Raw genomic sequence first — 13,398 nt, forward strand, 5'->3', positions numbered from 1 at the left:
ATGGCTGTCTGCCTATAGAAGTTTCGAAGTCTGTCAATTTACATTGCATCCACAAAAGGGGTGTCCTGGTTCTAACCTTCTCTTCCACAGTTCTGTTTAAAAGACAATACATCTCTTTGCATTCAAGAAGTGTCTGGCACCCATCAATCTACCTTGCATTACACCCACCATGCCTTGTAACCCACTCTACATAAAACAATGTCAGCTGTCCCTAACTCTGGAGGTCACCATCTGGCTTCAGGGGGTCCGGGACTTGGCTACACTTTCAAAAAGCCTTTACCAGTGCTAAACCATTTCCATCCAATTTCTATCAGGTAAATCTCCTGCCCTTGTTTTTTTCTTCCAGTAAATACCTCACACAGCCCACTTCCTGTTTCTTGTCTGGTCATTAGCCTAGGCTTATGACATCATGCACAGGTCTCTCTCTCTCACTCTCGTGAACGTTTGCCAGGAAGGGAGCAAGCATCAGCTTCAGCTGCCCACAGTTAAAATGGCTGCAGCCAGACTTAGTTGAGGGAGATTTATGTGGCATATTTAGCAAGTACAGAATCACAGTATATATAAAATAATATGCAAAGTGGTTGGAGGGAAGCTTCAGAATGGCAAAGATGTTTTTATTACAAATGATGTGAGCAGACTGCAGTTCTTCTTTAAGGGGGCATGGCAAGGGGTGTGTCCTATGCCTACAAACTTTTGCTAAAAGGTGTCCCTCGTTTCCATCTCAAAAAGTTGGGAGGTATGCATAACTGTAGAAATTATGCAAATAAGAACTACTTGAATTTGTCACACACATTACCAACAATGAAAAACTTGCAGCATTTTCATGAATTTGATGCAAGGGTTCTAACTACATACACACTGTCAAATCCCTAACTGAATCAACACCATTGTGCCTTAGAGTAAATCAGACAAGTAAAAAAGGTTTACAATTCAGGCACTATACAATGCCCTTTGCAGACAGGCTGAATACCTATCCATTCCAGTATTTTTTATTCCAATATACCCTGGAACCAGCATATAGCTATCCATCAGGGAAAGTCAGTTGCATCTGCATACAGCACACAAGGATATCAACCATACCTTTCAAGTAGAGAGAAACACAGAATATATTGATTCTAGTCATTCTGTATGCATTTTTCCTAGATAGTCTCACTATTTAACAGCTATAGAAATGCACAAAATACATAACAACATAAAAAGCCAGCAATGTATATGTATTATGGCCCCTACCTGTATCCTCAGTACTTTTCAAATATGTAAAACAAAGTTTACTATTTATAATTATAAATCGTATTTAGCAATGGGAGGCCATTGATTCAAACCCCTAGATTTACATCATGGACTCAACAGGAAGTCATGTGACCCACTTACAGGTATTATTTTGTTGGGTTGTCAAGCTGACGCTCCTTTGAAATAACCACTCTTCCTGGCAGCAACAAAAAGACCAGGAAGGTGTGAGTATTTCAAAGGAGTGTCAGCTTGACAACCCAACAAAATATATAAAGTATATCATGGAATGTAGAAATGGGAAATATGTATTTTTACAATATGACCATCGACCAATCGATAGTGTAACTATGCAATCCCTTTAATGGGATTTCATTCTAAAAAACAATGCAGGGTCTTCATTCATATCGTCATATTTTTGAGTGATCACATAATGGCAGGTACAACATGTATGATTTGAATACAGTCTTCATGATAATCTAAGGGATAAAGTATTCTTGAAGTATTATCATATGTGATGCTAAGATGGTCATATGAAAAAGCCAAAGGACAACTCTGGTGACTAAAATGTAACACTTTAATTATAGGTGGAGTCTGATGGCTAGATTTAGCTGCTGCTTTCCTGTGTCTGAAACGTAAATCTACCCTACCGTAGCTTAAAGCTTGGAACCCCCTTAAGAGCGGGACTCCCTCCCAATGGCCATGCCAGGTATATACATCTGGGAACTTAACCACAAAGATGTCTCTACCTAAGGAAAAAAACATTAGGTGATTTATCTATCCAACCCTTTAAGCATATATGAATGTATTGACAACTTCACACAAAAAAAACACAGACAAGAAGTCATATTTGGCAATAACACCTATACATCTGCTGCCTAACACAAAGCACACTGGCAAACCAAGGCCTGAAAAACTCTAGCATTGTCTATGGCTTTAGACAGCATCTAGAATAGCCAACGTACACAATATTCAGTTACAACCTGGCCTGTGTAATCAAGGTAAGCTTTGCCACACTTACCATTTCCTTGGGTAGTTGTGCCAAAACAGCAAAGGTGGAGAGCTGGTCGCAAAGGCATTTGGTATGAGATGGGTGGGTTGGCAGTGTCTGGCAGCTGTCGGTGTCCCAGCTCCCACTGGATGCATCACTGGGGATCACAAGCACAAAAATGAAAGCACAAAGTGCACATTGCAAAGCAGAATTGGCAGTAATAACATATTGGAGAGTAAATATAGAAGGCTACTAGGAATGCTGAGCATATGCAGAGCAGGCTCAGCCAGCCTGCATCTCCTGGCTGGGATCTTGACTATGTGTGCATGTGTGTGTATGTGTGTGTGGGAGAAACCCAGTGAGAAAAGTGAGGCAGAGAGCGAAGGAGTGTGGGGGAGACACAGAAAGACAAAATGAGGGGGAGAAACAATAGAGAAGACGATAGGGAAGAGGTAAACAAGCGGAAGGCGTAAAAGGGTTTGAAATATGACGAAGAGTATTTGTAATGTTACGTGTAAAGATAGTATTTTGTAAAATGTACAGTAAAAAGAAAGAAAGGTTTAATCGGAAACACTAGCTGAAAGGAAAAGTGCCATTGAATCAGTGAGTAAAGACTAAGACATAGTGAGCATAAGCAATACAGAAGAGATGGAGCTACGCCGCAAGGCATTATTCACAAGGGATTATAGATGAAGAAGAGGAGATGAGAAAAAAAAAAGCAAATGGAGAAAAGAGTAGAGAAAGACTAAAAGAGAGCATTTGGAACCTAGTACAAATTATTAGCAGCCTGTAGGTTTAGAGGGGTTTCTGTGGTTTCATCTAACATTATGACAGTTTGCACTCCTTCTCTCTGTGCTTGGCTGTCATGTATCCTGCAATCCCCCCTTAAGCCACAGTCACTGTAGCAAAACATGATTAGTTCAATCCGTCTTCCCTAGGTGAAAGGTTCCATTTACATTCACAGGTAAAAAGGCTGTAACGTCTAAGTTACAGAGTATACAAGAGCACCCAGTTTCATTCAATGCACATTGTAGCCAGGGCAACGTTTACTGAACTGTATCTTTAACACTAGCATCCCCTTAGTTCTGATAAACTGAGCCCCAACATCATTTTTTGCATTCTCACATGCTATTTTAAGGACTCCTGTCAGAAAGCTGTCAGCTGCTTATACGACGAGAGGAAATGCAACACAGGCATACATCACTAGACCTCTCACCAGTCATCAACGTTACTCTGGCAACCATAGCAGATGGAATGTTATAATAAAACATGGACATGGCAAGGATAAGGACTTAGAAAGGATTCTTACACTACCACTCACACACACCCACACACACGTACACTCCTCCGCACACAGACAGAGGGAAACAACATACACCTACAAAGCATATACTCTTTGGAGGACATATCTGCTTTATTGAACACTTAAGGTATATATATATATATATATATATATATATATATATATATATATATATATATATATATATATATATACAGTTGTGCTCATAAGTTTGCATACCCTACAGGATCATTAGGATTTCTTGGCCATTTTCCAGAGACTATAAATGGTAACACAAAAACTTTTCTTTCACTCATCTGGTTAGTGTTTTGACTGAAGCCATTTATTATCAATCAACTGTGTTTACTTTTTAAATCATAATGACAACAGAAACTACTCAAATTACCCAAATTACCTTGATCCAAAGTTTACATAACCCAGTTCTTAATACCATGTTTTGCCCCCTTTAACATCAATGACAGCTTGAAGTCTTTTGTGGTATTTGTGGATGAGGCTCTTTATCTTCTTAGATGGTAAAGCTGCCCATTACTAGAGCTACCCATCATTCCCATAGAGCTACCAGTAAACTGATGAATGGGTACACACACACCAAGTTCATGATGGAAGGAGATCCCTTCCATTATGAACTTATCAGCTTACCGGTAGCTCTATGTTTTTGGTACAGCACAGGAGAGTCTTTACATGCCGGGGACCCATCCGCCTGGCGGACCATTTGCATTATTAATGACTACATGCTTTTTAATTAGCCAGATTTTGTAAGTGTTTTTAATCTTGTTTGGGGAAATACATAGCTACTAATTCTGCACTTAGAGGCGCCTCTCTCTTCTGTCTTATTTTGATTAGAGTTTGAACACTGCTGATTGGCATTCTCAATTCCTTGGATATCGTTTTTATATCCCTTTCCTGTTTTATACAGTTCAACTACCTTTTCCCACAGATCCTTTGAAAATTCTTTAGTTTTCCCCATGACTCAGAATCCAGAAACCTCAGTGCAGCACTGGATGAAAGACGCAAGGGTCTGTCAGGAGTCCAGAATCTCACTGACCTTTTATACACACACACTAATTACAAGAAAACAGATCACAGGTGAGGATCTTTACCTTTAATAGCCATTCAAACCTCTTTGTGTCAACTTGTGTGCGTGTTATCAGACTAAAATCACCATGGTATGTAAACTTATGATCAGGGTCATTTGGATAGTTTCTGTTGCCATTATGATTTGAAAAGAGTAAACACAGTTGATTGATAATAAACAACTTCAGCCAAACACTGACCATGAGTGAAACAAATGTTTTTGTGGTATCATTCATATAGAAAATGGCCAAGAAATCCCAAATTCTGCCAGGGTATGTAAGCTTATGAGAACAACTGTATATATATATATATATATATATATATATATATATATATATATATATATATATATATATATATATATTTATATCTATATACATTCATATCTATATATATTCTATATATATTCTATATTCTATATATATCTATATATATTCATATCTATCTATCTATCTATCTATATATATATATATATATATATACACACACACACACATACATATTTAACAAAGTGTACTAAATCTAAGCAACCAATTTGAATTCATATTTTCTCTGGAAACAGGATTGGTTGTCCTTAACAACAGCAACAGCACTTAACACATTATTACTGCTCTTTTAGCTGCCATTCATTAAGAATGAGCCTGACTCATTCTGCTTATGTACTGTGGTGGTAATTTTATACCACCAAGCAGCAAGCAGCTGCCTGATGTACATGTTTTACAGTGTAAAATTTACAATGTTCACAATAATGTATAACATATTCAGAAGCTAAAAACGTGCTCTTAAACAGTTTTAGTTTTAATCTACAAGATCAATATATATATATATATATATATATATATATATATATATATATATATATATATATATATATATATATATATATATATATAAATTAATTAACATATTTAGTGTTTTTGTTTGAATATTTTTCAGTTTGCCTTCTCAACAGCTGTACTATATATTATAAATAGCTATCCTGTTTTGCTAGTAGCAATAATCCAATGACTGTCTATTCATATACTATGTAATCATGTCATCAAGAGTAATGCAGTGGGGTTGGCGATATGTGTTAGCCAGTCAGGTTGGATCTTCATTTTTTTTTTTAATGGCAGCACATTAGTGTTATACACCTGGAAGTCCTTCTCTCAAAAGTAATCCATCTAAAGCACAAGGCAATTAGCACCTAATAGTTATACTTTGTTAGCTTTTTGTACTGACAAGATATGAAAAACCAGATCTGGTCTGGGCATAACCACCTGAATATGAGAACAAGATAGACTTGCAGTCTTATCCCCCAAGACAAAGATTAAAGCAGAAAGTACAAAACAATCACAATTCATCTTTTAACAATCCGGGTTCAGTAAACTGAAATCTGACTGGTTGTTTTGGGTCATTGTCTATCATGATTTATTTCTACACTGTTACATTGAGTACTTTGTAAGGATCAGAGATACTGTACAGGCAATATCTGCTCAGAAACTCTCTTTATAGAATAAAGTGTATATTCATTACATTTCATTTTCACTGATGCATATATGCATCTACCTAAACATCTGAAGATTGCAGGGACTACAAGCTGCAAGAGGTACATGGGAACTGCATTTGGGCAACACTGCAGTGCACATATAACCCCCAATACACACACATGCTGCACTTTGCACTGTTTCACTGATCAAGTCTGAAGAAGTCAGGCAGGCATATTAACTATGCCCTTTCCTATATCATAACTCTAAAATATTTCTGCAAGACATACAGTGGGTATTATAATGAACTACTTGGCTTGCATTCAGCTTTGTATGTACAGTATCTGGGTTTCAGCACTTTTCAAATTTGGACAGCTCCCTGTCTCCACTATGAAACCCTTGCAAAGTCTTTCAACATCATTCCTTCCTGCACCTACTTATGTCAATCTTCTGCAGAGGAGGAATAAAAGTCTGAATAATAACGACCATTACTGCATTAGCAGTGATTTTCTTTTAATTTAATTATGTATTGAAAAAAGAACATGTTAGCTGTGGTCACACTGAGAATAGCTCGGTAGAAAGCTCTCCAACACTGTAATGGTGACAAAGAATACACAAATCATGGCTGAATTAGATCTTACTTCCAAGGCCACAACCAGGTGTTTATTTTCTTTTGAAACTTACAGTCCTATGCTAACAGCTATATGGCTTTAGAAATGTGTCTTTGACACAGCTAACTGTATAAAAAGCATAGTTGAGCATTGAATTGCTATAGAAAGCTTTTCAGCTCTGTGGAATATGTCGAGCTCTAATTTCACTACCTAGAAACTGGATAACTAGAATGTTTAGGTTGTAGGAAAGGAATAAAAAGCAGACATTTTCCCTGTGTTTGAAAATGTAATATAAATAAAACAAGGATAACTGACCTTTTGGAATAATCCCATACAGCACACTGGGGGCTTGAAGTACCCTGTTAAACAAAAAGACACTTTGTGATAAAATTAAGTTGAGAAGATGCACTAATGATTAAAACTTTGTATCTGGAGGTGTAAATAGCATCTATTATCTGTAAACTGTGAAATACCTATTTTGCCCTGTTGTTATGGTCATTCTAGAGTTATATACATTTAAAATGAAATGTTTGCTAAGACACGCTATTCCATATGGCTACATCGTCTACATGATAACATTAAAAATCAGATTTTAGGCATCTCAGAAGTATATTCATACAAAAAGAAAAAAAAAAAAAAAAAGCTTTATACTCTATATTACAATTACCGGTAAATGGCCTACATTTTCTCCAGCCAACGAGGGCCATGTCTCTTTTTCAATGCTCAGAAAAGGCATTTCTTGCAATTATGCTGAGTCATCAAAACCAACTTTTGTTCCCAACTATTTTTTTTTTGTTTCCCTATGCATGGTGAAAGAATCCAATCTCAATTCTTTGCAGTCTGACTGCGCAATTGAAGTTTGAGACCAACAAATCAATAATGTTTTATAGCTGAATTCTTGCGGCCATGAGTACCAGCCAAACCAAGATAAAAACAAGAACTAGTGAAAGTGCCTGTACTCCTCTACAACTTACATTGATTATATGTGATAATTCCACCACCACTTGCTGGTCTGGAGGTTTAGTGAGAGGTCGGATGGTGACAGTCAAAACCTTTGAGCTAACAGCCAGTGAATTCCCTGGAGGAGGCAGGATGAGACCAAGAGTGCGGTATAGAACTGCACCTATGACAAAATATGTCGAGTCCTCTGTTTCTGTTTCCAAAGAAAAAAAGAGCATAACAGACTTTAGCATGTGCAGTATTATATTTTGCTGGTCTGATATATGAAAAAATAAAAACACAAAAGTGGAGTTGTGTGCATTAGAACATATTTTGTTCTTTGTTTTATATTCTCATTCCTGGTCTTAGGCTGGATTCACTTCTATGCATTTTTTGTGCTTTTTGCATTTTGGAGATTTGCACTGCAGAACATGTTCCATAGGAAACCATGGACTGTAGTACAAATCTGCAAAATGCAAAAAGCACTAAAATGCATAGGGATGAATACAGCCTTAGAGAGAAAAACAAAGACTGGTTTCTATGAGCAACAACCCAACAATCCTATTTTGATTTACTTACAGTTTTCACAAATAAGGTGTTTATCTGTTTTAAAGCACTTTGTTGCAGCCTACATAGCAGAAACATAATTGTTGAGGTAGCTCATCCATATGCAGCATCCATTTAAAAGTTGAATCTTAGCTACATAGCTTTAAAAAATACAAGCAACCACAAACCACAAACCCTAAAAAGGGAAACCCTAATAAATGTTTGATGCAACCAGCTCCGTTCCTATGTTTTTTAAGTTAACTTTACTGCTTAGTACTGATTGGACCTTGAAGAAGGGGACACACCCCCATGAAAAATGATATGTTAGTGCAAATAAAAAAAGTATCATGGACAGTACTTAATTTTCTCTAAGTTAACTTTGAAATAATGTCCCCCAAAATACCGCCTTAACTTCCTTGTTAAAGGTGTAAATACAGAACTAAGATTGAGACTTTCCCTAGTTTATGCTGCCATGGTTTGCCCACAGACTACAAACTTTTTGGGAAATTGAGAGTTGTGCAAGTTGAACATTATTTTAACTCAATTTACTTGCATCTGCGCAGTGTGTTAGTGTGCAGGCTCCCAACAGGTTTTAAAAAGCATCCGCTCGTGGGCAGGTTTTTCCAGCATGAACAGAACAGGTCTTGATATAAAGTCCTTAGTGACATTTAAACATGCCATGAGGATGGCAGGGGAAGTCATTACTTTTTTTTATTTATTTTTTATTATAAAGAGATGTTAGCCTTTAGATTACTAATCTGAACAATATTTGCTTCAATATAAAAAAAAACATTTTTACTAATTCATCAATCTTATGCAGGATGACTTCCTCAGCTTTAGTAAGGGCTAACTTGGAGCATAAACACTCATTCAAGGTTTGTAATAAAAACATTAACTATATACATTCATACATCTCTATAGAAGCTCATTTTCAAGCATATAGATACATAGTTAGTCTGCTTGAAAAAATACACAAGTCCATCCAGTTCCACCCACAGAGTAAAAACAAAAACTCCATAGATAAAATCCTATACCCACAGTTGATCCATAGGAAGCCAAAAAACTCTAATAAAGCATGATCCAATTTGCTCCAGTGGGGTAAAAAAAATCCTTCCTGATCCCCCAAGAGGCAATCAAATATTCCCGGGATCAACCGAAATTAAAAATATTGGTCATAATAATCCTTTAATTAAATAACAATGAGGGGTGAGAGTTTGGGGGGTAAAAGTTCGGACTTCACTGTCTGCAGGCTTATTCCAGATTAGTGAATAAAACTTGGCTGTGAAAACAGGTTCAGGCTAGCAGTACCTTTTCAAAAACAATCAGCAATGGCAATTTTCATATTTCTGTCCTCACATATTCAATATAAACATATATTGATTGTGAATAGTACATCATTTTCTTTACTCTAAATACACTTAAGTGAACTGCTTATTCCAGCCATTCTCAACTAGGTTTCTTACAGAGACAGCTAGGGGTTAGGGGTTTGTTGAGCTGTGGCTAACTGACCTCCCATGTGATGGTGCCTGGATAGTTCTTGGTCTAACACCACTTATCAGAGCCAGCGGCATGACTCTAAGGGTGGTATTCTGACCGCCCCTATAAGGGGTTCATTCTTCCTACTGACCAGTGACCACCAATAATATAAGAGGCATTTATGACCACCAATGGACTAAACTTAGCAGGGGCTCCTTGAGAGCTGAAAATGATTGCAAGGGTTCCTTTGGCGTAAAAAGGTTTGAGAAAGGCTGGCCTATTCCTTGTATGCATTTAACCTTGGAAGGATTTCGGAAAGAATATTCCTGATGCTCACCTGCATTAGGCAAAGTCAGGACCTCCTTGGGGATGAAAAGTTTATCTTCAGAGTTTCTAGCCCAGTCATTCATACCTCTTCGTCCTTTCATCGGGAAATTTATATCGCTGGATACAGCAGAGACAGGCTCTCTTTGGATGCTAATAACTGCCAGACATACAGCAGATGAGCAATGGTCACAGATTCTGTTTCTGATGTGTATATTACAGCATTTGAAAATTAGAACAGCTTATCAAAGGTTTTACAAGGAGGTCCCCAACCTTTGTCAGGTCATGAGACACATTGAAAAAAAAAGTGTTAGTGAGCAGCATTATGAATAATAAAGTAGCAGCAGCATGGTCAATAAATAAGATAAATTACTTTTTAGGTTCCAGCTCCTCTGGAGGATTCTACCCAAAGCTGCCTTCCAGAGGGGAAGAAATCTTCTCTTGCCCCAAAAGGCAGTCAACTCAATTATCTAGGTCATAATAAAACCTGGGTCAAAATATGACAATCTTCACTACTTGTACTTGGACCTTTAAGTCTAATTTAAATATATACATTTTCGTTTGGGTTGTCATCAAAGCAGGAGAGGAAGCAAAATTCTCCCATGGAGATGCTTGCTCCTGTGAAAACTATGTAAGACTGAAATTTCATTAACTTCCATGTTATCTAATTTCCAGCTGTGTCTCTAGGATAGGAAGTAAAGGAAAATTTCCCCAGCAAAAAAAAGAACGTCTTGGCTTGATTTATACAGCACTTTAGTCATATTTAGGGTAAATATGTATTTTTTAAATAACAAACATTTCATACTTACTGACTCTATGCAGTGATTTTGCACAGAGCAGCCCTGATACTCATTTTCTTGGGTCCAGTGCTTTTGGTCCCTCCCTCCTTTCACATGCCCCCAGAGCAAGCAGTTTGCAATGGGGGCACCCACGCAGGTGCACTCCAGAGCCACTGCTCTCTGTGTCCATCTAGGCACAGGTCTATGGCTCGGCCCCTCCACTCCCCCTTTTGCTCCTCATTGGCTGTCTGGCTGTGATTGAGATCAGTGGGAGCCAATGGCTCCAGCTGCTGTCTCAGCCAATGAGGAGGGAGAGTCACTGGAAAGCCGATGCTCTTGTGCGCATCGCTGGATCGAGTGGGAGCTCAGGTAAGTATTGGGGAGGGCCGGGGAGGAAGCTGCACACAGAAGTTTTTTTTACCTTCATGCATAAAATGCATGAAGGTAAAACACCTTCAGCCTTTAGGACCACTTTAAGCTGAAAGCTGCCTATACTTTGTGCCTTTCCTGGATCTTAATTCCCCCCCCCCCCCCCATAAACATACACATTTTAAGCACGTAAGCCTCAGACCATTTGGCTGGCCAAAGACCAGAGCACTTTTTGCGATTCGACACTGTGTCGCTTTAACTGACAATTGCGCAGTCATGGCTCCCAAACAAAATTGACGTCCTTTTTTCCCACAAATAGAGATTTCTTTTGGTGGTAGTTGATCACCTCTGAGGTTTTTATTTTTTGTGCTACAAACAAAAAAATAGCGACAATTTTGAAAAAAATGCATTTTTTTTTTACTTTTTGCTATAATAAATATCCCCAAAAATATATATAAAACAATCTTTTTTTTTCCTCAGTTTAGGCCGATACGTATTCTTCTACATAATTTTGTTAAAAAAATTGCAATAAGCGTTTATTGATTGGTTTGCACAAAAGTTATAGAGTCTACAAAATAGGGGATAGTTTCTATGGCATTTTTATTATTATTTTTTTTTTTACTACGCAATCAGCGATTTTTATTGTGACTGTGACGTTATGGCCTACAGATCGGACACTTTTGGCACGATTTTGGGACCATTCACATTTATACAGCGATCAGTGCAATTAAAAATGCACTGATTACTGTGTAAATGTGACTGAGAGTGAAGGGGTTAACCACTAGGGGTTAAGTGTGTCCTAGGGAGTGATTCTAACTGTGGGGGGAGGGGCTGTGTGTGACACAACACTGATCACTGCTCCCGATTACAGGGAGCTGTGATCAGTGTCAGTAGGCAGAATGGGCAAATGCTTGTTTACATTTGCATTTCACCGTTCTTCCTCTCTGTGAGACGATCACGGGTATCCCCGCAGACATTGAGTTCGCAGGGCCCGCAATCACACTCCCGGAGCTCGCGGGGGGTTAAAGGGCAATGTACAGGTACGTGATTCTGCCTGTATGTGCCCTTCTGCCGCAGGGAAGTGGTTAAATAAAACCTTTCTGTTTTTATACCTTATTTTAGACCCAGCGATTGTATCACCGTGTCTCTGTGCTTCTCGATACAATGTAGGTAGATCATGACTGATGGGAGGGAGCTGCTGGAAAATATCACAGCTTCCTGCCTCAGTGCTTCTCCCAGGACCCCTCAGTCCTGACTGAAGCAGTGGGCTGACTTTCGGGAAGAGTTATGCAAGTATCAGAATGCCTTGATGGGTGGATGTCAGTCTGGAGGGGTGGGCATTCCTTGGGAGGCTACATTTGCAAGCATACCACCCTAGGTAATGCCCACGTGTGATGTGGAACCTCCTATAAATAAAAAAATGTAAATCAAATGAATGAGATGGCTAAGACAGGGACAGTAAAACTGAGGAAAAAAGAGCTGGATGAAGTTGGATATCATGGAAATGAGGCAGCCTGTTAATGACTTGGTGCAGTTTGAGAAGCTCATAGTGTGCAGTAAAATCAGAATAATACAATTCAGAATAGGAGAGTCTGTGCAAGACCAAAAGTAAGGCTGGAGTTTAGCTTTAAAAAACACATACAGTATACCTAATAAACGTACAAACAAAGAATAGCAAAACAGCAAGAATGTGAAATAAACAAAATTATTTATCAGAATGCTGATTCTGTATAGCTTGTAGTATGGGCACACAGCTGGCCAGTTAATGGTACATGTTATGCTGAGCAGCACCAAGACTTTCCTGTCAACCTCTGTCTTGTCTGTAGTCATACCCTAGGTCATAATCAATACTTCTTAGAAAGTAAGAAAAGCAAGAAGACTCATACCCAGATTCTCTGTAACAATGATTGAGCTCTGAAAAGGCTTTAAAGCATCCCCAATAAGGTGAATGTAATCTTCAAGCACCTTCATTAGAAGTACAGAGCCCGGAGCCACCTGTAAGACAGATGTTGGATTCCTCAATAGAATAAATCACATCCATTTAAGACAGCCTAATGACTATGTAATGTTTGAGGAGAAACGTGTATTTACAACTCTAAATTTGAATATAAATCTTAAACATTTACCTTCCGATCTTAAACAGTTATTGCCTAAATGGTGTCTTTATGGTTTTGTTAAACACAACATTCACATGACTCTTTAGAGCTTTCGCATTACGAAGGAAGTACATCTAACCATGATATTTGAGTTGTAGGTGCACAATAGTGGTTTTGGTCACCAACAATCCTCTCAA

At 38.1% G+C, this 13,398-nt stretch overlaps 1 protein-coding gene across 9 annotated transcripts in view; it reads right to left on the reverse strand.

The window, feature by feature from the left end:
- ADGRB2 (adhesion G protein-coupled receptor B2) overlaps positions 1-13,398 on the reverse strand; it is a 706,559-nt gene that overhangs the window by 87,590 nt on the left and 605,571 nt on the right. For all 9 annotated transcript variants that reach the window (XM_077481962.1, XM_077481967.1, XM_077481965.1 and 6 more), the window contains 5 exons: positions 12,992-13,100; positions 9,971-10,117; positions 7,647-7,825; positions 6,988-7,031; positions 2,249-2,375 (listed from right to left, as the gene is read on the reverse strand). In XM_077481962.1, coding sequence (XP_077338088.1) covers positions 2,249-2,375; positions 6,988-7,031; positions 7,647-7,825; positions 9,971-10,117; positions 12,992-13,100 — 606 coding nt within the window. The remainder of the gene's footprint in view (positions 1-2,248; positions 2,376-6,987; positions 7,032-7,646; positions 7,826-9,970; positions 10,118-12,991; positions 13,101-13,398) is intronic.

Source organism: Lithobates pipiens, unplaced genomic scaffold (genome assembly GCF_037356315.1).
Source record: "Lithobates pipiens isolate NorthernLeopardFrog02 unplaced genomic scaffold, aLitPip1_a1.2 Scaffold_16, whole genome shotgun sequence".
NCBI classification, from domain to species: Eukaryota; Metazoa; Chordata; class Amphibia; order Anura; family Ranidae; genus Lithobates; species Lithobates pipiens.